The following is a 27,455-nucleotide window of genomic DNA, read 5'->3' as shown; positions in this document are numbered from 1 at the left end:
ACCCCAACCACCATTTGCATCGAGTGCTAGCTAGCTGTGTGCTAGGTACCATGAGAAGTAACTTCAATGCACTAAGGCCTTCCATGCTCACAACAGCCCTATGAAACTCCTTTTTATCTCTTTTTTCTTGTTAAAATTTTTTAAAATACCATAAAGTGGTGTAGTCTAAGACTTGAACTCAGTTCTGTGACCAAATTTTAGTTTCTCATTGGCTCTTGAACTCCCTGAAACTTAGTGTGTTACACAGGGTTAGCAAATTTTCATATGACATTTGGCATGGTAAGGCTTACATGTGCTGTTTTACTTGACCCCCCACTGCGTGGGACACTCTTTTCACCTGTTATGGTTGAGTCTAGATGTCTTCTCAAAGCCTCATGCAGTCATAGGTGGGGCTTTTTTCTTTTGGTATGGGGAATCACATTTGGGACCTTGTGCTTGCGAGGCAGGCAGCAGAACCATTGAGCTAAATCCCCGGCCTGGTGGGGCTTTTTCAGAGGTGGCTGAATCTAAAGTGTGTGATGCTGGGATTAAGGGTGTGTGACTACTAAATCAGTACACTGATTGGTTTGGTACCACTCTAATCCTGGTAGCCTGGATACAATATAAGGGACAGAAAGAGGCTTGTCTTCTTCGTTGCTTTGCTGCCTTCTGCCCACCATGAACTGTTTCTCCTCTGCGATGCCTGTCTGCTATGCCACCCTGTCTTGGAACCAGCTGATTACGGACTGAATCCTTAACAAACTGTGAGCTAGATAAACCTTTCCTTCTTTAACTTTGGGTGTTGGGTATTTTGTCTTAGCAATGAGAAAAGAAACTGAGACACCATTTTTTAGTCCATACTCTGCCCTCCTTCCTCTGACCTCCTTCTTAGTTTCCATGGGTCTTTCCTCTGAATCCATCCTAAACCCTTTCCCTTCCCAAGGGGTCTTCTGACTTCAAATTCTACCCTCTCCACACTGCCATAATGAGTTGTCAAAACATAAATCTAGTGATATCATTCAGTTCAAAATTCTCAAACTTTCCCATTACAGTACCTACTCAGTAGGATAAATTCTAAGTTCCACAGGAAGGTCTGTTAGACCTTCATATCCTGTCATCCAGCCATATAGAATTACTTGTATTTCTCCAGAGACACTCTGTATTTCATTTCTCTGTGACTTGGCATAAGCAGCTCTTACTGCCTGGAGTGCTTTTGCCACTTCTTGCACCTGGGGAACTCCGACACATAAACTTTCCACTTAAATGTCCATCTTCTCTCTGAAGCCTTATCTAGGTACTCCCTCCCCTGAACTCTCAAAGAACATTGATGTCTTCAACATTAGCTACTGTATTAGCTACTCCCTAACTGGACTACGCACTCTGAGAACAGAGATTGGGCTTCATTCCATTGTGTACATTTCCAGACCTAGAATGAGAAATTATTTGGTAAAATGAATAAATGAACGAATTTTCTAGATCTGTGCTGTTCAACACAGTAGCCACAAACCACATGTGGCTATTGAGCCCTTGAAATGTGGCTGTTCTAAATTAGGATTTGTTCTAAGATACACAATGGATTTTAAAGTGTGATATCTTTTTTTTTCGGTACTGGGGATTGAATTTGTGTCCTTGAGCTTGCAAAAAACAAAAACCTCTACGTACCTTATTTTTTATCAGACCTTGAATGATTTAATTGATTTTGGGGGTGGGGTACCGAGGATTGAACTCAGGTCCTTGCGCTTGGGGTTTTTTTGTTTTTGTTTTTGAGACACGGTTTTGCCATGTAGTTCAGGCTGGTCTTGAACTCGCTATGTAGCCCAGGCTGGCTTCAAATTTACAGAGATCCTCCTGCTGTAAGCTCCTGAGTGGCAGAATTATAGGTGTGTGCCACCATGCCTGGTACAGTATGTGTTTATTTTGTTTGGGTTTTTTTTTTTTTTGGTATCGGAGATCGAACTCGGGTCCTTGCACTTGGGCAGCAGGCGGAGAAAGCACTGAGCTAAATCCCCGGCCCAGGTGTGTGTTTAAATAAAACATTTTATTACAGTAAAAGACACTTTGCCATTAATTCCCCTCAGAATATTTTCTCTAGCTTCAAACACACTTATCCCATCATTCATATTTTTTTTTGGTGATGCTGGGGATTGAACCCAAGGCCTCACACATACTAAGCAAACACTCTACCATTGGGCTACACCCTCAGCCCCTAGCTATCATTCTTGCCACTTCTGAAGCAGTGCTGGAAATCCCCTTTCATGTCTTTGCCAGGTATGATAAAAAATATGGTGAATATTGCTGCCAAGCACCATCCAACAGAAAGGCAGGCTTCTAAAAACATTATGGTGTGTCCTCATCCGCCTCATTCACTGGATCTGGCACCAAGCAACTTCTGGCTCTTCCCCAAAATTAAAATGACAGTGAAAGGTGAACACTCTGAATCCATTCAGGACACTGAGGCAGCTACAACAGTGCAACTAAAGGCACTAGTCATGAAAGAGGACTTCCAGAACTGCTTCAGAAAGTCGAAGAAATGATGGGATTGTTAGACCCAGGGAGAGAGAACCAACCAGAGACCGATATTAAATCCACACAGGAGTTTATTACCAGCCAGGACCCGAGCCGAGCATGGGACTCGAGCCTCGACTGGGGGGAGACAAACATGTTTTATACACCTTTGAGGCCAACAGTTTTTAGACCCCCCCCCCCATGGGATAGAACTAGCAAAGCAAGTGAAAGGTACAGAAGCGGACCGTCCTGCTGTTAGAACATTTGTAAAACAATAGTTGATTAATTGTTATTTCTAAAGGGACTTTCTAAGGGGAGGAGGTTTCTAAGCTTCCTCCTCCTGAGTTCATCTAAAGGACAGGCAGGTGGGTCAAGCAGCAATATGGAGTCTGTCTTGCTAACTACGGTCCTTTAGGATGAGTGTGTTCGATGCAAAGTGGAGTATTTTGTGGGGAATTAATGGCAATGTGTCTTATTGCAATAATTTTTTAAAAATTTAAACATCCATAGCCAGACATGGTGTCGAATGCCTGTAATCCCAGCACTTGGGAGGCTGAAGCAGGAGGATCACAAGTTCATGGCCAGCCTAAGCTCAGGGACAGCCTAAACTACAAACCAAGACCCTGTCTCAAAGAAAAAAAATCCACTGTAGTCTTGTGCTAAGTTCCTACAAGCCTTGTCACATTCTTTTTTGTCAACCACTGAATACATAACCTTGTTTACTTTGTTTAAAGATCATATACTATGTAGGTATATATATAGTTGCTGATTCAGTGCAGTTGACTCAAGGACAAGCTTGCATGAGGCTTATCTAATACATTTTCTCACTAAGGCATGTTATAACCTTCTTGCACTTAGGAATACTAGACAGCACTTCTGCCCTACATTTAGAGCTATTTTAAACAGCAAAATCACCAACAAAAATAAGAAAACATGGCATTAAATATACCCCAAAAAGGACACTTATGGACAGAGAGTCCCCTTATCAGACCTCAGTGAGAACTTGCAGGGTGGCATGCCCACAAATGAATGAGAAAGTGCCTCAAATGTTGATTTAGGGTTAAAAATAAGTGCTAGCGAGCATGCAAATCCGTGAATTATGAAAACTGTCTAAAATTATACTGCTTACAGCTCTTCAAGGGCTTCAGATTCCAGTTATAATAAAATCCAAACTCCTGAGAACAGACTTCAAGACCTAAAGTGATTTGGATCTAACCTATCTTTAAGCATCCTCCCCATGCTGATGACATTGGCTTCCTGCTCTTTTTCACGCAGCTCACCCCTCCTGGTCAAAGCCCCTTCCCTTCCTTTCTACCTCAGGCCTCCGCCTTATCACCTGGTTTTCTAACCTCTCTGACTAGAGGCACCATCCCATAATCCTCTGCTGGGGCATTTTGCTGCTTTTCTTTGTGGCTTGGGTGTTTTTGTGATTTATTTATAGTGTATATTGTCTGTTGGAGTGAAGGGATAGCGATTGGGTAGTTCATGGCTTTTTGTTTGTTTTTTGAGCCAGAATCTCACTACGTAGGTCAGGCTGGCCTTGCACTCACTATGTGGCCTAGGCTGGCCTCGAACTCGTGGCGATCCTCCTGCCTCAGCCTCCCGAGTGCTGGGATTACAGGCGTGCACCACGCCTGGCGGGTAGTAAGAGGGCTTTTTAACTGGATAAACATTCGTAGAACAAAGGCACAAAAGGCAGCCCAGGAGCGAGGAAGGCGCGAGCTGCTCCGACCCCTGCCTAACTGCCGCCAGAGGGCCTCACAGGGCCCTTTTTAGGTTCTCCAGCCTTTCACTCCGCAAACAAGCCGAGAACCCCCACCCCCACCCCCACCCCCACCCCCACCCCCACCCCCGGCCAGGAGTTTAAACCTCAACGCGACTCAGCCCTCGGTGACGTCACCCAGATCATCACGTGTCACACAAGGCTACGCCTCCTCGCCGAGACGTCAGGGTCTTGGGCCTTTCTCCAAAGCTTATCCGCCTCCTCTGACGGGACGCGACGGCCAGCTGCTGAGGCAGTCTCTCCTGCTGCTGCTCCCGCCGCGGGTGAGGGGTTGCGGGTACGGTGAGTCGCCTCTGCGCACTCTTGGATGGCTTCCCGTGGGAACCCCCACCTGCACCCCCATCGGAGGGGGGCTGGGCCTCGCGCCCCCTTAGGTGGGAAATCTCCTCGGCGTCGGGCCCCGCCCCCGCCCACAGCACCGCGCGGTGCATGCCGGTTTCTGTAGGCCCCTTGCTTCAGGGCTCGCCGAAGACGAACTGGCTGAATACAAATCCTACAGGCCTTTGGGCACGCGGGAGGACTACAAATCCCAGTGGCCTTTGGGCGCGCGGGGGCTGTGTGCGCGCAGAACTCCCCGGGTGAGGGGTCTCAAGCTCTAAGGCAGGAGCTGGGCTCGTCTCTGTGTCCTGCGGGCCGGTCTCGTGTGCCTGTTTTCTGAGGTAAACAGTGTCGGGGCGACGAGGCCAGCCCGTCCCCCTTCCGAGATGCTGCGGGATCCAGGGTAGCCCGGGGGATTAGTGTGGTTGTGGTTGCGGGGCTGCGGCGACAGCTTCCCATGCTGGGGTCTTGAGTCACAGGGTTATCGGTTCCGAGGGCCCGGCCTAGAGCGCGGTCCCTCCCATGCCTCTCCAAGTTTTATGTAAGAGAAGATTGTGTCATTTTGCCGCAGTAAATGAGGGGAAGGGAGAGGAAGGGCGAACGCTTTCTTCTTCAAGAAAGGGGGGGGTGGTGGAAAGGAGGGTCGCTGCGCCGAGTGGCCCTGCAGGTGACCTTGGCGGTCCCGCAGGAGCCCGCCGTACTGTCTGTCCCTCCCCCGCCCGGCTCTCAGTCGCGTGCAGATCAGGACGTGGCTCTGCTCCACGCTCCCACAGGCGGGTTGGAGAGGCGGCAGACGACCAGGTCTCACACCATCCAGGACGTCGCGGAGGGTGGGTTCTCAGGGGCCTCTCAACAGGTGTCAGGAAGATGGAGTGAGTGGCCGAGGATCCTCTGCGTCAGAACGACCTGGAGCTCTTGTTAAAAAGACAGATTCTAGGGGCTCACCTCCACCCGTCAGGCTCTGAATCACTAGTTACGGACTGCAGCTCAGGAATCTGTATTTAATAAGCTGTCTAGATAATTCTCAGCACACTTGGGCCTAAGAACCTCTGTCGAAAAGTGAGGATTAAAGGCCCTGGAGAGGGGGCGTTCGGTAGCATTTGTATCAGTTTTGTATGTATTTTGGGGCCTGATGTGAGCAGGGCCTTCCTAGGCAAATAGGACTGCTCATTCTCCTTGGTACTTTGTTTCTTTCTTTGGAGCTCACCTGAATTGGGTGGGGAGAGGTGTGTCCGCTGTTTGCCCTCAGCTTTTAATGGGAAAGGTATTTTCAGTCACCATTTCAGAAGAACCTCCCACTCCCAGATTTAATTAGGAAAAATTTTAAGTATACAGGAGAGTTGAAGGAATTTTACAATGTATGCCCACGGACCATCACCTAAGATTCTTAGTTAACATGTCACATCTTTATCACATATCTGTCTACCAAGCAGTCCATTTTTATGTTTATGGATGCCAAAGTAAGTTGCAGATATCACTGTTTCCTTCCCAAATAGTTAAGCATGTATATCATTACCTAGAGTCTTTGAATTCTGATTTTTAACTGACAAAGGCTCTGGGTATTTGAAAGTCTGTCTGCCTCCCAGCCTTGACAAGCTGAAGGGATTTGAAGGGGGATGGGTCTATGGAAGCAGGAAAGACCTTCACATCTGTTCTTACAGTGATTTAAAAACAGCTGGCCATGTTCTAGAATCATCCCTAAAAGCAGAAACACAAAATGTGTGAAGAATACTTCAGGGACCAAAACTGTTTTGAAGAAGAGAGAGAGAACGAATGGAACACGTCCCAAAGGCCATTTTCCCCCAGCAGATCATGTTGGCAATAATTAGAGTTGTCTACTTGCAGGTTCTCTTGATTCTTCATACACTACGCTTGCCCAGTTGGTACCTACTGGTACCTACTGGTACCTACTGGTTTGGTGTGTGTTTTCTTTTTGTTTGTTTGTTTGTTGTGAGTTTTTGTTTTTGTTTTTTGAGATAGAGTTTCACTGTGTAGTTCAGGCTCACCTTGAACTCACTGTGTAGCCCAGGCTGGCCTCAAACTCACAGCAATCTTCCTGTCTCAGCCTCCCAAGTGCTGGGGTTATAGGCATGTGCCACCATGCCCAGCTGGTGTGTGTTTTCTGAACTCTGGAAGAACAGGGTGAGGAGCACATTTGGCAAGCTCACAATACTGATGAATTAGAAGTCATAGCTTGAGTCCCTTTTAAGCCGAGGTACTTAGTTCCATAGCCGCAAACACCATTCCCTCACCTGGTTTGGTTAAGAGGAAGAGAAGAGACAGGCCCTGTGAAAAGTCTTCTCTGCTTTCATAAACACTGTTTTAAAGTGCAAGGCCATATTTTATTCATCGAGAACACAGGGAAGTGTGGTAAAATCATGGCATTTTGTATTGATGTCTATGACTTGTATCTGAAGAATGTGCTGGTGAGAAGGCAGCAGGTAGGGGGATTCTGTGGAGGACCTTGGCTCTTCCTAGAGGGAAGAGAGGATGAGAGCCAGATTGGCAGTAGTGAGGGGAGGTTTCTTATCCCATGAGGGAACTTGGAATTAGACTCCACAGAATGGAAATGTGCCCACTTTTAGACGGTACAAAAGGCTTCTGTCTCCATCTGCACCCTATCAGGATTCTCTCAAACACCATCTCTTTAGGAGATAGTGGAGGCTGCATTGTAATACAGTATCACAGAGGAGAAAGTGAACCAGGCCAGGAACTGGCCACACAGCCCTCAGGGGGCATCCACCTTTGGAGATGCTGGTCTGTCCAGTTCCTGAGCCTCTGAGCCTACTGGGTCTGCCCACTGCCTGTGAGTCATCAGCCCTCTAGTGATAATGATGGGGTCCTGGGACCAGTACTGCCTAGACTTTGAATCAGCAGACCACATTGGAGGCCCTTCCTTGTGACTTTGAAGCTGTGTGGACAAGTCACTTGCCTTTCCAGAGCTTCGCTCACTGCATCTGTGGTAGATGGAAAGAAACACCCAGGCCAGATGAAGAAGACCTGTACTCACTGTAAGCACTGAAAAGGTGAGGATTCCCTGGTGTTAGACAAAATAAAAAGAATACAAAACCATCCAATACAGGGTAAAGAAGTCCAACAACATATTTTCTGTGAAAGCCAGTTATGATGTGGTTTTTGGTAATACTGTTTTTTTTTCCTTCTAGTCATCTTTTCTGTATTCTGATTTGTTGATGCTGTGAACCCCCATTTGGTCTGTCCATTGAGTGATCCCTCACTGTCAATTCTTATTGCAACAAGATGTCACAAGGTTTCAGTAAAAACTGAATATACCTGGTACATGATGTGTTCAATAAATGTTAATTCAGGTCTAGTTGCAGTATCTAGGGTTTTTTTGCAAGAAGAAAAGGGTAGAGCAGGTGGGAGTGGGTAGAGAAAAGTGTGAAAGTTGCCATCAGTGGTTTGAAAATTGTAACCCTTTATTCCTTCAGGAAGAATGTGAACAGTTGTCAACAGTTCCATCTGACATTAAGTACAACAGCCTTAACAGTTGGGGAAACTGAAGGAATAAGATTTGTGAGCAGTGTGGGGCCTTATATGTGTATGGTTCCTATTGGTCCATTTCTCACTTGTCATCTAAGGAGTAGCATAGGCATGGTAAACACATCTAACGAAACAGCCAGAGTTTCTAAGTGACTTGCTTGAGGTTGCCAAATAATGGCAGAGAAGGGCTGCATACCCCACTCCCCTGAAACAGTGGGTGTTGAAGGGAGAGAGGACAAAGCAAATGTGGGCTCTCCCAGTCCCACTGTGATTACTGCCCCCATGGAATTGATAATGATTCAAGACGTGATGGTTTTTGCTGTTTTGACTTTTGGCCAAAAACAAAGGCACTTTCAGAAGGAAGCTGGTCGAATCCATCTTATCTGTAGCTGTGCTGTGGCCTGGGGACTTTGGGTAGTGGGCATTTGGGTTAGGGACAGCATAGGAAGTCTATTAAGGTTAACCCCAAATCTTATGGACTCATTTATTCACCAGACATGTACAGATTTGGAGAAGTGTAAGGTATAGTGTGGTAGAGCTGGAGTGGACTGTGGTAGGTCTAGGATATAGGGTTGAGCCCAGACTTTTCCTTTAAATCTTGACCATCAGATGAAATATGTGGTTCTGAGCACTTTTTGAAACAGAGTTAGAAGGACTTGCCAACTAGCCAAAGTTTAAAGGGAAAAGAAAAACCTGCAGCCCCATTTCTACTATTCTGTTTGGTGACTGAGGTATCATTTAAGATGGGGAATCCTTGTCCAGGACTGTCAGCCGAGCTGTGGTGTCATCCTCTCAGCCCATATATTTCAGGTACTGCCACGTGCTATGGGGAAACTATTCTCAAACACTGTTTCTAACCCTCAGGTACTATAGGTCTGGCTGGCAAACTGGACCATTGAAAACAACTTTCAAATTCCCCTGCTGCCAGTGACTAATACTCTGGACCTGGAGTTTCCTGCCCACCTTCCTGGAAGGCCCAGAAGCCATCCCAGTCCTACTTCACACATCTCCCATCTTGCAGCTGGAGTACCTGAGTATATTTTATAAATTCTCAAGGGTGACTTGGTTTCCCAGGTGGATCTGTAGCTTCCTGAGGGTAAGGACTATGAGGTGAATGATCTAGAGCAGTGATAGTGAACCTTTTACAGCTTTCAATGATAATAGCCCACTGCGGCATGTGTGCCACCACTGATCTAGAGGGTCCAGTGAATTGTTGGCCAAATTAAGGAGTCATGAGCCTTAACTCTTCAAACAGGTAGTCACTTGGAAGAAGAAATATGTATAGTGATGGGTCTTTGAATAGAACTGGCTCATTTCAAACCTGAAGAATCCCGTTCTGCTCAGTGCCTGAAATGACCATTTCTCAGCATTCTGTGTCCCTCAAGGCTTAGGCCTTATTTTTCATCCCCCATTGTGGTCAAACTTCATGTCTGTGTCTGTCTGCCTGCTTTGCCTGGAGAGTAGCCACACCATTACCCATTTCTCTGTGACCCCAGCCAAACTGGCCAAAAAGGAACTGTACCTGCTAGAGATGGTGGCCAAATACTCTAAGATTCCTGTCTCTAGCAGCCATCTGTTTGATATCAGGGGGTTGGGAAATCCGTATTAGTACAACACACAGAGTTTAGGAATTAGAGACTTGTGAAAGACAACCTGATTTCCCCGTTCCCTCTAGAAACCCCTCAGCTTACTCAGTAAAATTGGGCATCTTGCAATGGCCAGGGGACCTAGCCCTCCCACCTCACCCTCAGCTCCCCTACCCCCACCCCCACCCCCACCCCCACCCCACCCCTGCTTAGCTGCTTTGGCTGGGCCTTTGCAGTTAATTTCTCTTTCCCTGGACCTTTTCCCTACAATTTGCACATGACCCACCTCCTCAGACTTGTGCCAAAATGTTCCCTGCTTGATGAAGCCTTCTCTGTTTAGAATTGCAGCTCCTCAGCACTCTTCTGTTTTTTGTTTTTCCATAGCACAAATCACTGTATGGTAGTCTCTATATTTTTGTGTTTTACAACACCCTCCCCCCATTAAAGTTCCATTGAGATAGCTATCCCTCCACGTATATTGCCTAGGAAAGGGCCTGACACTTGGTGGATGCTGCGTGAATAAAATCACATACTGTTTCTGCATTTTTGCTGTCTTATTTTTCCTGATAGCTGGTTAGCTTGCAAGGCACAGGGGCTACAGTGTATGCACACTGCCTTCCCTGAAATGCTGGGATACGAGTTTCAGTCCACAGTTGGATTCTCATGTGCAGAGTCATTAGCTTAGGTTCTCAAGTCAGCTGGTCGAGGAAAGATCTCATGGGGTCAAACTGCCATTTAAAGTCCTTGAATGGCCTGTGAGTTGTGGGAGGTATGGAAGGATGACAGCCCCAGGAGATAGCATATTCTGTGTCCTATTTCCCTTCCCAGTCCTGCTCTATCACAGGGTAAGCCAGGGGCTGGGCAGCACTAATTCAGCTTTTTGTTTTGGATACCATGAAACCCATCTACACTAAATGAATAGGACAGAATTCCCTGGGACCATAAGACCCTACTCAAGGATTTTGAATAACATTTTGGAGAAGATGTGGCAAAGTAAAGGCTGACAGTGCTGTGGAAGGAGTCATGACAATTGAGGTCCTGTCTTGCCTCTGTCATCTCTGACCAGCTCAGATAGCCATGTCACTCCTCAGAGCCTGCTCCCCAGTCTGTGATGCTGTTCGTCTCACATACCATGATCTCCCAGCACTTCACGTGGCATCTGCATTTAATGGGTGCTCAATAAAAGTTTGACGCCTAAATGAATGTCAGCTGAGACTTCAAACCTAGTCATTTTATTTATTTATTTTTGGTACAGGGGATCAAACTCAGGCGCGAGGCAGGCACGGCACCACAGAGCTAAATCCCTGGCCTTAGTCGTTTTTATATGGCTTTTCCAGCCCTGAAAGACATGTCTCCTAGTGAAATCTACACATGGCCAAATATGGCACCCTCAAACATAACAGGTATTCTCACTTTCCCAAGGAGAAAACCCAAAACAGTTCTGTCCCAACTGAAGTCAGTGAACTCTTAGGATCTAGTGTCAACTTCCAGTGTAGGAATTTAAGCTCCCATATACTATTTCATATAGTGCATGTTTGTTTGTTTGGAGAAAGGTCTCCCTTTGTAGTGCAGGCTGGCCTTGAAGTTGGCCTGGAACTCACAGCCATCCTCCTGAGTGCTGGGATTACAGGCGTGCACCGCCACACCCAGTTCATATAATGCACGTAAAGTACTAATTACATTTGCTTCTAGGGGCCAGGCATGTAGCTCAGTGGCACCTGCCTGGCAAGCACAAGGTTCTGAGTTCAATTTCCAGTACCAGGAAAAAAAAAATTTGCTTCCCACATGAAGTTACTATCTGTCTGAAGGTCCCAAGCCACAGGGTGGTTCCACTGCCCCAGGACTGGTCACATTCAGGTTTTCTTTATATTCCTATAGTACAGTTTACTATGTGCTTTTAAAGTGTTCTTGAAAAAGCTGTTTACAGCAACATCCAACAAGTGCCCAGGAAGTTATTAATCTGTTCCATGTTGGGTTTTGTGTTATTTTTGTTTTAGTTTACTGATTCCACCTATGACCTCTGTAAGTGTCCCACACTAGCACTGATGTAGGTCACTGCAGCTTATGTTCTTCACTCAGCAGAACTTTCTTCAAAGTAATTGAAGGAATGCCCTGTCATATGGGTGATCTCAAGTGTTGCAAAGATGAGGTCCCCTTACTGTTCTGAGGGAAAGTTGGTAGGGGGCTGTAGTATTCAGGTATATATAGTGACTAAAGTATTTCGGGGAAGAAAGGTAAGCCTAGGGGTTGCTTCCTCCAACAGAATGGGGAGACTGGGCAAGACCTCTGCAGGCAGAGCCCTTCTCCCTGGGTGTGCAGAACCAGGAGGCATTTGTGTCCCAATTAAGACTCATGACTCATGCTTGGTGGCCATGACTGTCATGGCTACATGGCATGACTGCATGTAAGGGGCTTGTGGTTTTTTTGTAGATCAGGATGGTTATATCTTGATCTCACCGGCCACAGCTGGTTAAATAGTAAACCAAAGACCATCCATTTGAATCAGCTCAGTGCATACAGAGATAAGATTTTTTTTTTTAGGGCTCCATTTTGATTGCTTAAGTGATAGTTCTTTAGGCTCATGATGTTTCTAAAATTAGGTGGCTCTCAGTTACCATAGCCTGCCTATGCAACAGGTGCTGATGACTTGTTTATTCACTAGTTGTGGTTGCAGCTGTAGCTGTTTTCCTGGCTTTTGGCCCCATTTCCCCTCTTTTTTTACTTCCTTGTGTTCTGCACCAACAGCAAAACATGCAGAAACAAGCTCCTGAGCACAGAGGCAGCTCAGCATGCTGAAGGTGGGCTGTATTTCCAGGTGGCTCCAGCCATGGCCTCAGCAAGCACAGTAACCTCATCACTCTTGGTTGTATCAGGTGTCCCATGAGGATTTGCTTACCTGCCCTCTTCTGCTGGTGACCTCCTACTAGCTCTCCAGGTAGAGTCTTTGAGGCTAGTGTGACTTGACAGGTATGTATCTTCAATTTGCCTGGAGCACCTCAAGGTGATTTGGTAGGGAGACAGGATTCATGCTACTGATCTCAAGTGAGACTTGGATAAAGGCATTATGGCTACTTACACTGATTTTTTTTTGTTTGTTTTTGGTACCGGGGATCGAACTTGGGTTCTTGCGTTTGCGCAGCAGGTGGCAAAACCACTGAGCTAAATCCCCGGCCCCTGATTTTTTTTTTTAAGATAAGGTCTCGCTATATAGTTCAGGCTGGCCTTGAACTCACTGCATAGCTCAGGGTGGCGTATACCTTGTGTAGGCCTATACCTCCTGCCTCAGCTTCCCAAGTGCTGGGATTACACAGACTTCTGAGAGGGAGAACTGCTGGACAGCCAGCCCTTGGGCTTGTTTCATTGAGCATTTTTTCCTGTAGACTAGATTGTAGTCTGAGGCATCTTTGTGGGTTGAGGACTAACATAAACTTATCTTAATTATAATGAGCATTTTGGGAAAGGAGTCAGTCAAAGGAATTGCTGATCATAGAAAACTAGAGACTACACAAAGGAAAGAGCTTCTGTATTTGTGTTTATCTATAAACAACCCAAAATCTCACTACCCTAAGAAAACTAAAGTAGAATCATGCTACACATACTGCTTTTATATCTTTCTTTTATTCAGTGCTGTGTCAAGGCCATCTTTCCATGTCAGTAAAAAGTATCTCTATGGCATTTTCAGGGAATGGATACAATTATACTGCACCGATAGACCAGGTGGGTTTAACTGTCCTGTTGGCATCAACACAGTGATGCACATAAACACCTTTGCACAGGAATCGTTGCTCACATGTCCATTTTATCTCCAGGGTAAATACCTTGAAATAGCATTAATAAATCAAAAGAATGTGTTACACAGCTGTCCTCCAGAAAAGTGGGACTAACCTGATTTGCTGTGGCTCCTCCATTTGACACTGGATCTCAGGGAGTGAAAGCATAACGGTTTGTCAAGAGCTTTGACAAGAATTCAGCCTGATGCAAATTGTACAGTGATAATTGTCATCATAGTTCCTAGAAATCTTACTTTTTTTTTTTTGGTACAGGGGATCGAACTCGGGACCTTGCACTTGCGAGGCAGGCAGTGGAACCACTAAGCTAAATCCCTGGCCCCAAAATCTTACTATTTTAAAATTTAGAACCATTAGGTCCAGGGATTTAGCTCAGTGGTTTTGCTGCCTGCTGCGCGAGCTCAAGGACCCGAGTTCAATCCCCGGTACCAAAAAAATAAAAAGAAATAAATTTAGAACCATTAGTCCTGGGCCAGGCATGCTTGGTGTATACCCGTACTATCTGCTACTAGGGAGACTGAACCAAGAGGATGCAAGTTTAAGACCAGCCTGGGCAATTTAGCAAGACCTTGTCCCAAAATTTAAAAAAAGACAGAAGAGCTGAGGATGTAGCTCAGCACTCCCTGGCTTCTACCCAATACTGCAAAACAAAGAGAAAACCCAGAAACCATTATTCTCGTCTCCCTTTTAGTTTTTCTTCAGCTTAATAGAAACTAGTGTATTCTTTTTTTCTTTTGTACTTTCTCATGCTCTGGTTGTGCCTCCATAGATACAAATAACAAAGTTATTTTTATTTATTGAATACTACTTTTGAGGCTTTGAGCTGTGTGTTCTTCATACATGACCCTTTATGGCTCATTACAGCTCTGGGGCAGGACTATTGCTGCCATTTTGCAGATGAGAAAAGTCTGAAAAGTCAGATGGCCAGGACCTAGTGCCTGGGCCCCAGTTGTGCCCTTGCAGCTCCATCTGTAGTACACAGCTCTGGTCTCCTGGTAGTGGGGAGGGGATGAATTAGGCTGGTGTTTTGGCTCTGTTGAGATGGAACACTAATCAGGAGACAGGCACATGCTGGACAGGGTGGGAGGAGGCCAGACAGATGGGAAAGCCAATTCTGCTTTCTGTGTCTTTTTTTTTTTTTTTTTTTTTTTTGGTACCGGAGATCGAACTTGGGTCCTTGCACTTTGCTTTCTGTGTCTTAATGTGTTTAGAATTTCCAAGCACCAGATACACTTAAGTTCAGGTACAAAAATAAAGAAATGTTTTAGTGCCACCAGTGATGCTGTCTGAGGAGGCACTGTCTCATACTGCTGCTGCATCGTGAGGAAAATGGAACATGGGCCACAATCAGCATCACCCCCCCCACACACACACCTACCCCCGCAAAATAAGGGCTGGGGATTTAGCTCAGTGGCGCCACACCTGCCTTGAAAATGCAAGGTCCTGAGTTTGGTTCCCGGTACCAGAAAAAAAAAAAGCCCTCTCCCAAGTCCTGCCAGTCCTTTGACTTGGCAGCCAGGGACAATGGCCCCAGTGTCTTAAGAGGAAGCACTGCCCCGCCCACTTTACCTTTCCCAGGGGCTCCTTTAAGTGGCCACTGCACAGATTATACATAAGCTTATCCCAGGGTTGCTTGGGAGAACCAGACAGAGAACAGCTACATGTGGTGCTCAGGGAGTCAGAGGCCATCTACAGGTAATTGCCTTTCACCATGACCCGTTGTGCCACATGGCCACCTTACCCATGTCTGAATGGATGCCTCTGTTCAATAGATGGGAGGCTGTGGGGAAGTCTGACTGCTGCCTTTTAGTTTCCCCAGCAAAGCAGAAAGCCCTGCTCCTAGCCAGACACCTGGGACCTGCCTCCTGGGGACCAAGGACCCCCATTGGGGCCAGCTGGTGTCCTGGTGCCAGGGCTGCCTCAAGAAGAAGCTCATGGCCGGAGATTTAGCTCAGTGGTTCCACCACCTGCCTTGCAAGCGCAAGGTACTGAGTTCAATCCCTGGTACCAAAAAAAAAAAAAAAAGAAAGAGGTCATGTAGGGAGGCAACAGCAACCAGCCAAGTCCTGGGAAAGGCTGCTCTGCAGCAGCTGCTGCCTGGCCTCCCTACCACCACAACTTAGGTAGAGGCCTTCCCCGGGGCATTGCTGACCTCCAGCCAGGTCCCACAAGTCCAAGAAAAATAGTTTGACAGGAGAGTTGGCTGTTTGGGGATTGCTAGTGCCTCTGCCTTTGCAAAGAGTTGTCTATAGAAGGTGTGGCCTCAGATGTGCTGGGAACAGACAGTCTTGCAGGGACACTGGAGCTGAGCCAAATGACTCCTGCAATTGAAGCTGGTCGTCCTTGTTTGGGACCAGATTTGCCCCAGGGAAGAGCCATTGGTGGCTGGTGGCCATCATTCATAATAGTAGCTGGCTCCATTTGGTTAGTGTTCTTGTGTACCAGCCCTGTGCTCTTGCAATGGGAGTTCTGCACAGTTTGTTTTTGTTTTTGTTTTTGAACTGGGGATCAAGGCAGGTGGCGGCACCACTGAGCTAAATCCCTGGCCCAGGAGTTCTGCACATTTTTGTTTGTTTGTTTTTTGAGGCAGGGTCTTGCTATGTAGTCAAGGCTGGCCTTGAACTTACTGTGTAGCCCAGGCTGGCCTCAAACTCACAGCAAGTCCCCTGCCTCAGCCTCACAGTTCTGGGATTTCAAACATGTGCCATCATGCCTAGCTTGCACACTTTCTTTTAAACATTGTTACCCTGAGAGGTAGACAGATGATGAGGAAACTGAGGCTCACAGGTCACACAGCTTGAAAGTCGTTGAGCTGGATTTGATCTGGTTGATCTAGACCCATGTCTTGATGGCTGGCTTCTGAAGTCTCTGGGTGGCAGCAAGCACCTCCCTGGAGTATGGCCCAGGTAGAACAACAACAGGTTCAGCCTCCCCAAAAGGGACCTCAAGGCCACTGTTGGTCCCTCTGGCTAGGAGCCCTGACTGTGCCGTAGGTAGTTAGTATTATACTCACTTACATTCTAGTGGGCTATTTTCAAAATGTGATCTGCAGTCTTGAGGGGGCTTCCTGAGACCTCTTGGCTGGGGGTCAGAACCTTTTTTTGTTTTTGCAGTGCTAAAAATGGAACCCAGGCCTTTCACATGTTAGGCAAGTGCTCTACCACAGTCCACTTCACAGTGTGATATTTAAACTTTTCTGATGACACTGGTGGTGGGACCAACAATGTGATTTTTTTCCTTTCCTCTTTTTCGGTGTTATTGAGGGTTGAACTCAGGTCCTTGCACATGCTAGACAAGCCCTTTACCACTGAGCTACATCTCCAGATCCTGAATTAATTTTTTAATATTCCTCATTTTTTATTTCTAGTATGATATTGATGGATACAACCCACAGAATCAAAATCTATTTGAGGTCCTTAGTTATCAAGTGTGAGTCCTGAGTTCAAAATGTTTAAGAGCTACTACTCTGGCAGACCCTCGGGAAACTACTGTCAGGAAGTCCCTCTGGGCTTGTCCTCTGTCACCTTTCTGCTTCATCCCCCAGTGTCTGTACTGTCTCCAGGAGAGCCCTCGAGGGCCAACCAGGCTGGTTATCCCTGTGGATCTCAAGCTTCATCATCCTGCTTCCTTCTCTTTGGTTTTCTTCCACGCAAATTTATCTGCTGACAGGTACTTTCAGAAGCAGAAGAGACCATCCGTGCCCAGCTGGCACCCCTAGTTGCAGTGCGTAGGACAGTTTCAACTAGAGAATCGAGTTTGCCCAAAGGCCTTGCAGCAGTGGCTGTAGCCAGGAGGTGTGTATCCTGTTGTTAGCCTCCAAGGGACCCTGTAGAGGCAGGCAGGCTGCTGCCCATTGGCCTGCCTTTGGCCTTGGATCAATTGCATTGTACTCTGCAGTGAATAATGAATATTTGGGAGCGGAACAGAACATCAGAGGCAGTTCCCAGGGACCTGAGGCCTTGTGCTTAGAGCTCCTCTCTGAAAAGCTGGGGACCTTTCCCCTTCTCTCCCTGCCCCCTCATGTCAAAGCTGTTCTTCACTGACCTGTACTGTTAGGAACTGTATTCCTTTCAAATATTATGAGCTACATAATGTATTGGTCATTGATGGACTGTATATATGATGGGGTCCCATAAGATTATATTGCCTAGTGAAGTCATAGCTGTCTTAAGTTTGTAGAAGTATAATCTGTAATCTTAGCACAATGACAAAATCGCCTAACACTCCATTTCTCAGAATGTATCCCTCTCATTGAGTTCAGTGCTTTTAATATGTTCACAAAGTTGTACAACCATCACCGTGATCTAATACCACATTTTTATTCCTCCTAATAACCAGCACCCCTCTCCCCCAATAAAGAGGGACCTTACTGGGGTCTGACAAAGGCAGATGTTCTTTTTTTATTATTATTATTATTTTTTTTATTTATTTTTTAATTTTGTTGGTCACTTTTGATCACATTCATCATAGGGGATTTGTACCTATACATAATATATCTTTTTTTTTTTTTTTTTTTTTTTTTGGTACCAGAGATCGAACTCGGGTCCTTGTGCTTGTGCAGCAGGTGGCGAAACCACTGAGCTAAATCCCCGGCCCAAAGTTATCTTTTTTTTGGGGTACCGGGGATCGAACTTGGGACCTTGCGCTTGCAAGGCAGGCACCGGAACCACTGAGCTAAATCCCCGGCCCTGAAGGCAGATGTTCTAATCTCATTTCACACAGGAAGGTGGAGGCTCTCTGACTTGCCCAAGGTCCTAGATTTGAAGCCAGGTTTGGTCTAGCTCCAGAGCTCCACACTGTCCATTCCTGTTCACTGGCAGCCTGATGTGGGCTGGTCCTTTCTCCTCTCACTGGGAGAGGGAGATGGGGTCTTAGGTTCAGTTTCTCATCAATTCCACATTAGAAGACTGTGTTCTTCTCTCAGAGCTGAGTCATTCTATGTGGCCTGGGATTGAGGAATGGGGCAATGTGGCAGTTTTGCTTAGTTTTATGGTCCCATATGTACCCTAAAACCCACCTCAGGCATTTCAAAATGTCATTTCCATCCTCACTCCTGGGAACACCCCCAGCTGGCAGCTCCCTGGAGATGCAAGAGTCTCTGTGTGTCAGTAAGGCAGAGCATGCCCTGCTCAGTGTGTGCTGGGCTGAGTGAAGGTGAAGTGTACACTCACTGGCAGAGTTGTGTGAAGGGGTGAGGAAGAGCAAGGCTTGGGCTCTGTCATTGGGTGCAAAGCAGAGGTTTCTACTCCGGGATGGAACCTGCACTTAGCAGGCCCCAAGGCCTTCTATGCTGCTAGGCTAGACTGAACAGCAGATGATATTTAAGATCTGGATATCATCAGTCAGTACACTGTGGGTGTGGAAAACAAGGGTGGCTTTACAGAAAAGTATTTGGTCCTGTGCCTGGGAACAGAGGGTGGCAGACTGTGTTCTGCCCACATGGTCCACCCTTGGAAAGGTAGGGTGGACCTGCACTGGGGTAGGACCTCCCTATTCTGGCAAAAGCTAGAACCATTCCTTCAGGACCTGGCCTGCACCTGAAAATGCCATTGAGGCAACACAGTTTTTTGGTCAGTTCAGTCTACAGAACCTACATCTCACACGTGTTTCTGGATACTGCTCAATTCCCGCCCATACTTAAGGTTCTGGAAAGTCCTGTCCTTTCAAGGCTAGCTTCTACAGTAGGAGCCAACTCTCTGGGCTGACCAGTAGGCACACTGCTTTAGTGATGGCTGAGTGTGGTATTCTCAGCATCCACAGTGCGGACCAAAAAATGGATTAAAACAGGAATTTAAGACTCACAAGAAATTATTATTATTATTATTATTATTATTATTATTTTTAGACAGGGTCTCACTGTGTAGTTGAGGCCAGTCTTGAACTCACTGTGTAGCTCAGGCTTCCCTCGAAATCAGTGAACCTCCTGCCCCAGACTACTGAGTGCTGGGATTACAGGTGTGCGCTATGGCTTGCTACACAAGAAATTCTTGAAGACACCAAGGCTAACACATCTGGCTTAGACATTGGTCTTATATTGGAAGGCAGCTGGGGTTGTCCAGATACCCGTCTCCTTCACATGAGGAATCTCCTCCACCCCCCATTCTGCTGCAGTTCTGGAAGATGGCAGGACTAGTGTAGATGTGGAGGAGACAGACTGAGTAACAACAGGGCTGTGTGGCCTATAGCACCTCTACCCTGGCAGTGTGTGGGTACCACCTTTTCTGCATGTTACCGTCTGTCTAAATTATAGACAATCTAGTGGCTATAAAGTGTATCTCATTGTGCGTGTGTGTGTGTTTGTGTGTGTGTGTGTGTGTGTACATGTGTGTACACCTAGGCTGGGAATTAAGTCCAGGGCTTTATGTGTGCTAGGCAAGTACTTTACCGCTGAGCGGCACCCCCAGCCCAAGTTTTAGTGAGTGAGTGACTGATTTTATTTGGACATGCTCTGGCTGTCTCAAACTTGTGCACTGAAGCAATCCTCCTGCCTCAGCCTCCTGAAAACTGGAGACTACAGGTATTGGACATCATCCCTCATTTTGGATTTGGTTTTCATTTCCCTTGGAAAAGGTGTTCATCTTTTCATGTGCTTTTTGGCCATTTATCTTTCAAGAAATATCTATCCAAATCTTTTGCTCATTTAAAAATGATTTGTTAGGGGCCAGGGATGTAGCTCAGCAGTACCACACCTGCCTGGCAAGCACAAGGTCCTGAGTTTGATTCCCAGTACTGGAAAAAAGAAAAAGATTTATTACTGAGTTGTGAGTTCTTTATATATTCTTAATGTAAGTCCTTTTTCAGATAGATGGCTTGCAAAACTTGATAGTGTCCTGTAGAGTACAAGTTTTTAATTTTGATGCTGATCATAAAGATTTATGCCTATATTTTCTTCAAAAAAAAATTTTTTTTGAGACAAGGTCTTACTATGTAGCCCAGGCTGGCTTTGAACTCATGATCCTCCTATCTTAGCCTCCTGAGTGTTGGGGTTGCAAGCATGTGCTACTACACCCAGTAAAACTGTCATGTTTCTTTATAGTTGAATGTAAGATCTTGGTCTGGGTCCCTCTGGCCCTCCAACTGATTCTTCTAATTTTTTTTTTTTTTTTTTTGGTTCCGGGCATTGAATTGGGTCCTTCCGCTTGTGAGGCAGGCGGCAAAACCACTGAACTAAATCCCCAGCCGTGATTCTTTTAAATTTAATTTAATTTTTAATCTATGAACCCCAAGTTCCCTTGTAGAACTACCTGTGATTGGACTATAAGGGCTATGAGTGGGGCTGTGCCAGGAGAGCCGTTTTTATTGTATATGCTGCTATACTGTTAAGTTTTTTCTAGTTCATATTACTTTGGCTTCAAAATGCTTCAGATTTAAGAAATTATCTGAATTTTGGTTTGTGTTGATTTACAGTCTACATGCATTATTAGTAAAACGGATAGCTTTTACAGTTCCATGTGTGTACATAAGCTCCCCCATGCCCTCCTACATCCATTAGTTACTGAACTTTGTAAACTGGCATTGTAACATTACAACGTTTTGTTGCGCCAGTTTTATAAACTTTACAGTGCAATTATTTGTTACTTTTCTGAGGCAAACCAAAGGTGTATTTCTCAAGGTTTTTGCCACCTTCTTTAGCAGCATCTGATGGATCTTTTATACACTTGTAATAGATAAAAATAAATCAGATTACAAATCCTTTTTAAAATCTTAAACCATGTACCAACTTTTTGGTTGAAATTATGTAGGATAAGTTGAATTACATTCTCTTAACCAATATGAGTGTATTTCTGTAAGCATAGTTATGTTGAAATAAAGTTGTGAAAAGGGAAAAAAAACCCCAAAACCAAAATGCTATTAATAGTAGATTATTATTATTATTTTTTTAATAGTAGATTCTTTTTGATGCTAAGTAAGAGTGAAGGCAAGGAGACTTCCAGCTTCCCTGCTTTCCCCCCAGGGCCTAGGTGCTCAAGGTATTTGGCAAAAGAAATAAAGCAATGTGTCTCATTTGACTGATTCTCTTCCTTCCCAGTTCCCAAACTAACCAAAAGGGGTCTAGCCCAAGATAGTGGACTAACCCATCCCATGGATGGCTCATTTTGTATTCCTTCATGAGTGGGAAGTGGATCTGCCTGGCCTGGTGGGGAGGAGAGGGAGAGAAAGTGGACCTGTGAGGCAGGCAGGGAGGTAGAGTGGACCTGTGAGGCAGGCAGGAAGTAGAGTAGGCCTGTGGATGGCACAGTGACAGGGGCTGTGCCCAGGGCCTGCCTGGCAGCCTTCCTGGGCTGAGGGTGCTGCCTCTTCCCCTGAACAGCTCCCCAGAGCCCTGTGTGGCCAGCAGCTGAAGAACCTTCCTCTGCCTCCCTGCAAGTATCAGATTTGGGGTAAGAAATCTCCCCTGGATCACAGCACCCTCTGGTAGTGGTCAGCCCCTCCATGACTGCCTTAGTGCCTCCTAAATGTTGGGGCAGGGGGTAGGGAAACTAGATGCCAAACAGGGTTGGGTCCCAGGACTGCTGGATCAGGGTCTTACCTCACTGGGCCCTCCCCTCAAAGAAATGTGGGTGACTGGGGAGAGGTGAAGATGGTGGCAGCTGTGGGCTGGTGGTGCCCTGGTGAAAGTGGGACAGCCCTAGTGCCAAGAGGGAGCCCAGTGATGGAACTTCTGAAGGCTTCAGTTCCAGCCCACCAGCCCTGCTCCTTGCAGAGTTTGAAGATTTATGTGGAGAGAAAGTAAAGGTGGCAGCTCAGGTGCCTGAGTCAAAGAGCAGGGAGAGCCCTGTGGAAGAAGCATAGGAAGCCAAGTACTTAGGCTTGGCTGGCCACCTCTGAGGATGGTCACACACCTTGTGCAACAGCCCTTGCCACAGCCCAAGTGAGTGGGAGGCAGGTTGGCTGGGAGCTGAGTTCATGTCTGGGTTTTCCTTCCAGGGTCAAGGGAAGCAGTGAAGATGTCTAACGAGCCACCCCCTCCTTATCCTGGGGGCCCCACAGCCCCACTGCTGGAGGAGAAAAGTGGAGCTCCACCCACCCCAGGTAGGGGTCATGATCCTGGGGTCCCTATCATGGCCCTTCCTCATTTCTCCTCCCCAGGTGCAGTTGGGCCTCTATGTTAACCAGTTCTGCTCCAGGATCACCTTGTAACTTAAAACAGTGACCTCTGGCCCAGCCTGTGTGCTGAGACCAGCTGAGCCTTCTCTCTCTGTCCAGGCCACACTTCCCCAGCTGTGATGCAGCCCCCACCAGGCATGCCACTGCCCCCTGCAGATATTGGCCCCCCACCCTATGAGCCACCAGGTCATCCAATGCCCCAGCCTGGCTTTGTTCCCGCCCACATGGGTGCAGAAGGCGCCTACATGCCTCCAGGTAAGTTGGCAAGAGACATGAGGGGAGCATGGGGGTAAGCTGCTATCCAGCCTTCACTGTAGACAGCTGTGGACACAGTAAGGGGTGACACAGAACAAGGTATCTCACTGGGCTTGTCATGATGGAGGACACCAGCTCAAGGAAGGCCCCTCAGTCACAGCAGCTCATGCTAAGGTCTATGAGTGCTACAGAACTTCTTCCCGGCCAAGGATGTAAAGCCCTTGGTGTGGCCCTGGCGTTTTGCTCACCAGCAGCTCTCTGGAGCTACCACTGCAGTCCAAGGGCCTGTGGCTCTTGCATAGGTTCCTGGCATTGAGTCACCCTGTGCAAGAGAGGGGCTGGAGAAGGGCAAGGCTCTCCCTTCTGTCATCCTTGCAGGCACTTAAGCGCCCAGCAAATCCCTGCCAAATCTGTCTTGGTCTCACAGGGTAGGGAGCATGAAAGACTGGGAAAATGTGGACAACCATCTTGAGCCAGGGCCTTAGTCCCAGGGACTCCCACTAGCACTTGGTGGCCCCCATTAGAAGGATGGCAGAAAGTTTCAGGTTGTGTTCTGGGTGCTGGAGCTCCAGGCTTTGTGCTCATCTTCTGTCAGGGCAACCTGTGTAGTAAGACCTCTACTCATCTGTGCTGTTGCAGGTTTTTACCCTCCTCCAGGACCTCACCCACCCATGGGCTACTACCCACCAGGACCCTACCCACCAGGGCCCTACCCTGGCCCTGGGGGCCACACAGCCACAGTCTTGGTCCCTTCAGGGGCTGCCACCACGGTAACAGTGCTGCAGGGTGAGATCTTTGAAGGCGCACCCGTGCAGACTGTGTGTCCCCACTGCCAGCAGGCCATCACTACCAAGATCTCCTACGAGATTGGACTGATGAACTTTGTGCTGGGTTTCTTCTGCTGCTTCATGGGGTAGGTATGGGATGCAAGTAAGGCAGGGCCATCTCTGCTGCTTCTCTTCAGGTCTCAGCCTGTCTCTGTCTCTGCTTCAGGTGTGATCTGGGCTGCTGCTTGATCCCCTGCCTCATCAACGACTTCAAGGATGTGACACATACATGCCCCAGCTGCAAAGCCTACATCTATACGTACAAGCGTCTGTGCTGACGGAGCCAGACTTGGACTCACCTGCCTGTCAGTCTGGCCCCACGCTTTGCTCCCCGCATTCAGTGGTCAGTTCCCCCCTCACTTGGGGGAGGAAGCTGTGCCACTGTCCCCTGAAAGCCCTGTCCTCTTTGCCTTGCCCTAACCTGAGCATCTGACTCTTCCAGCAAAAGTTCTGTTGGATTCAAGGCCAAGGACCAGTGGGTGGTGGAGGGTGGGGGTGGCACTGAGCTTGTGTGTTCCTGGTTTGCTTGACATCTGTGATCCAGAAGATAAGCTGGGTCTCCTATTGGGGTCCCCATTCCTCCTTTCCCTACAAGGTCCACACTTGGTCCTGACTCTCCCTGGGACCAAAAGCAGCCAGAGTAGTAGTGGGTCCCAGTCTGGGGACCGGTAGTGGGGGCTGTACCTGGAGCCGCAGTTGTTTCTGATCTGCTGGGCCAAGAGTATGGCATTGTTTGAAGTTAGCCTGGATGCAAGCAGGACAGAGTTAACCCCTGGGTTTGTTAAAGTATATGCTGTGCCTCTGCAGTGCCAGAGACAGGGCATGACAGAAGTAGTGGCTGCCAACTATGGCCCTCAGAACTCTCAGGTATGGAAACCTAGGAACTCCTAATTCCCTGTCCATGTGTAAGGTAGCCAAGAGGGACTCACCTTCATGCATCTCCCTCTGAGTCAGTGTGCAGAACCCCCTCTCTGGACACATCTCTACAAACCCCTGTATTTTTCTGGGGCCAGAAGGAATGCTCACAAACCTATCCTGTCCTGTGTACTATGTTCTGACTGTGTGGGTGCAGCCTCTTCCCACTAGCTGTTGTGTCCCAGCTAGGACAGATGGCATATATGAGAGAACTCCTTGTAGGTGTAGTAGGATCTGCAGTGCCCTCTCCATTAGTTCTCTTCTCAGTAAGTGCTGGCCCTTAGCCCCAGCTGACTTGCTGTCACTGTGCAAACCCCTGGACTGGGTCACTCCAGCAGGAACAGCTGTGGATCTGGGCCGGGGCAAGAAAAGGGCAGGCACAAGTGCCGAGTATGCTAGTAGACACCAGCCCTGCCCTGGGTGCAACCCAAAGCTGTCTTTATTTTCTGAATAGTTTGTGAACTTGCCCACGTGGACACCGTGTCCTATTGCTGACCCTCTCCTGGTCTCGCACTGCCACTGCATGGCCTCCCATCACTGTGAATTGTGGCCTGGTCTCAGTCTGTAGTTTCTCATTAAATTGGCCCCTTCATTCCCCTGTCCTGGGCCTCTGCTGTCTTGCCTGGTTTCCTTCTTTTCTAAGGGAAAGAGGGTGGGTTATATGTAAATACTAGAAGGTAGGGGGCTGAACCCAACTGTCTGGCAACAACATTGATACATAAGAACTTAATTGTGCCAAACCAAAGTCTGATGTGTACCATCCCTGGGAATCCAGCTGTGACTAGCGGAAGGCAGGAGCTGGCTTCAGCAGTGGCTATAAGGTCACCTTACTTCCTCAGATACTGGTTCCATCCATCTACACACCTTGGTATCCACCCACAGCACCTCCAAGCTGGAGCATGACCCCCACCCCCCAACTTGGGCTTGACACACCCTACCCTTAAGACAGAGCCATTGGACTGACGCTTAAGGGTTAAAAGATGTAGTCTGAGTGTGCAAATTCTAGACCGGCCCTGGCAGTGGCCTAATTGACATGAACTGTGAAGGTGGTGGGCTCAATCTGTAGTTTAAGAAGTGTTTCCTCGCAATTTAATCCTTTTTTGAATAAAACTTTTACAGTAATAGATTCCTATCAATAAAAATATTTAACTTCACTTTTTTACTTTAGATGAATTGCTTAAACACAGATAGACACATGCTTTCTAAGTAGGGAACCTCCAAAGTATAAGAGCTAGAAAACTTACAGGTCCGGATAATCATTATCTTCATGATAAAGGTATTCAGAGCGTTTTGATGAGGAGGTGCTAGGAGATGGAGCAGCACATGAGGACAAAAAGGGGCTTCATGAAGCTGTCAGGTGAGAAGATGCCACTTCCCCACGTGGATACATGTCACTGTTTTGGGGGAACTCTCCTTCCCTATGGGATATTGGGGTACACTACAAGGCTTCAGCCACCCTATCCAAGGAAAGAAGGAGCCAGGGCATGATGGCGCAAGCCTGTAATCCCAGCATTTGGGAAGGCTGAGGCAGGAAGACTGCTGAAAGTTTGAGGCCAGCCTCACCTACATAGTGAGACCCTGTTGCAAAAAAGAAGAAGGAGACGTGCAGAGTCCATTTTATTGAGTGTTGTAGCATTTATACAGGTCAGGAGGGGACAGCCCAGGTTAGTAGACCTCTTAAGGGTCCCAGTTGAGAGGGATGAATTTCTAGGACCTCAGAGGGAGAGGAGCCTGGCTTCTGCCCACCCCCATGGACCACCCCCAAGCTCCTAAGAGCTCTAGAAATTGAGTGGCACCATTTGGCAAGATACCCCAACCCCTGAACCTTCTCATGCTGGATGCTCACTCTCAATAGGGCAAGGATAGCTCCCCAGATACTGTGAAGAAAAGAAAGTTGAGAATGTGTCTGGGGCCCAAGAGGTTCAACAGCTTGGAGCAGAGCTGATTCAGAGGCCCAGGCCAGCCCTGCCCTGCCCTGCTGTGCTGTGTATTTAGCCTATGGAGAAGATGCCATCAGGCAGAGGCTCTAGCATCTGGCTTTTATTGGTTGTTTTCTCAAACCCAGAATTTTAAAAAGTCACCTGAGGTGGTAGTCAAGAAGTGGAGATAGGGGTCGCTGTGGTTACTTGGGAAGAGAGTGCCACATGGCATAACAGATCCTTCAGATGTAGTACCAGGCCAAGAGTCCAGCAGCTAAGGCCACACTGGTGGCCAGAATTAACTGGAGGTTGTTGGGCTTCCTCAACACAGTCATGGCTTTTTGGAAGGGGCAGCTGTTGCCCTCCAGGGCACCTGGGTGCAGTACAACAGGAGACATGGTATCAGTAGGGGCTGATGACATGCCCATCCCAGGAGGGAACCTTAGAACCTGCAACCTACCTGTGTCTTGTTGACCAGTATAGAAGGGGCATTTACGCATGTCTCCCTTCCCATCATGCACAGGGAACCCATCCTCCAGGGTGTCTCTGGCCAGTGCGGAGCCAGCCTGGTCCAGTTCATCGAATATCTGAGAAGGAGAGATCAACAGCCATCCCTGGTCTGCACAGACTGCTTTCAGAGTAGATACCCACCCTACCCCTGCTCACACAGGGAGCTGGAGCAGGTGGACTTGTACAGGGTTGCTGACTAGCCAAGCAAGCAGCCCCATGGGTAACAGCACACTACTGCACTTCTCCCTAGCAGGAACTGAGGAGATATGGCCCTATCTGTGGTGCTAGCACCCAAAGGTTGACAACTATTGTGGTGGGTCTTCACTGGGCACTCACCAGGCACATACTCCATGCCAGCTGCCTCTGAGGGAGCTCAAACAACTGAGACGATCAAGTTAGAGATGTGTGGAGGAGCCACTGGTGGTACTTCATTTCTAACTGCTGGCTATTTCTTAGCAAGG

General features: G+C 47.4%; 2 protein-coding genes across 23 annotated transcripts in view; one reads left to right on the top strand and one right to left on the bottom strand.

The window, feature by feature from the left end:
* The first annotated feature begins 4,400 nt into the window (after positions 1–4,400).
* On the top strand, positions 4,401–25,167 carry Cdip1 (cell death inducing p53 target 1). 19 transcript variants are annotated; one of them, XM_087202692.1, is made up of 8 exons: positions 4,401–4,544; positions 8,951–9,182; positions 12,546–12,639; positions 21,772–21,841; positions 22,389–22,493; positions 22,668–22,823; positions 23,463–23,736; positions 23,817–25,167. In XM_087202692.1, the coding sequence occupies exons 5-8, from the start codon at positions 22,409–22,411 to the stop codon at positions 23,926–23,928; spliced, it is 627 nt and encodes a 208-aa protein (XP_087058818.1). In that variant the 5' UTR covers positions 4,401–4,544; positions 8,951–9,182; positions 12,546–12,639; positions 21,772–21,841; positions 22,389–22,408; the 3' UTR covers positions 23,929–25,167. The 19 variants fall into 19 exon arrangements, with proteins under 19 accessions (XP_087058818.1, XP_087058815.1, XP_012921013.1 ...); XM_013065561.3 differs by having other exon boundaries at positions 4,405–4,549; XM_087202694.1 differs by lacking the exons at positions 4,401–4,544; positions 12,546–12,639 and adding exons at positions 4,633–4,926; positions 17,130–17,254.
* Positions 25,168–26,165: 998 nt separating this feature from the next.
* The window catches only part of Hmox2 (heme oxygenase 2), a 44,628-nt gene continuing 43,338 nt past the window's right edge, over positions 26,166–27,455 (bottom strand). For all 4 annotated transcript variants that reach the window (XM_004864784.4, XM_004864785.4, XM_004864783.4 and 1 more), the window contains 2 exons: positions 26,945–27,071; positions 26,166–26,857 (listed from right to left, as the gene is read on the bottom strand). In XM_004864784.4, the coding sequence (XP_004864841.1) occupies positions 26,727–26,857; positions 26,945–27,071 (258 nt within the window). In that variant the 3' untranslated portion in view covers positions 26,166–26,726. The remainder of the gene's footprint in view (positions 26,858–26,944; positions 27,072–27,455) is intronic.

Source organism: Heterocephalus glaber, unplaced genomic scaffold (assembly GCF_053883595.1).
Source record: "Heterocephalus glaber isolate CG9 unplaced genomic scaffold, H.glaber_assembly_v1.0 deba00001781, whole genome shotgun sequence".
Taxonomy (NCBI): domain Eukaryota; kingdom Metazoa; phylum Chordata; class Mammalia; order Rodentia; family Bathyergidae; genus Heterocephalus; species Heterocephalus glaber.
The sequence above is the reverse complement of the archived record's forward strand: the minus strand, read 5'-3'. Positions and strand labels throughout refer to the sequence as shown.

What these genes read in the sequence shown, in the direction of transcription:
- Cdip1 (XM_087202692.1), top strand. Translation starts at nt 22,409, where the DNA reads ATGTCTAACGAGCCACCCCCTCCTTATCCTGGGGGCCCCACAGCCCCA. An exon ending in AGGCGCCTACATGCCTCCAG is followed by an intron (nt 22,824 to 23,462) that starts GTAAGTTGGCAA and finishes GTGCTGTTGCAG; the next exon opens with GTTTTTACCCTCCTCCAGGA. An exon ending in TTCTTCTGCTGCTTCATGGG is followed by an intron (nt 23,737 to 23,816) that starts GTAGGTATGGGA and finishes TCTCTGCTTCAG; the next exon opens with GTGTGATCTGGGCTGCTGCT.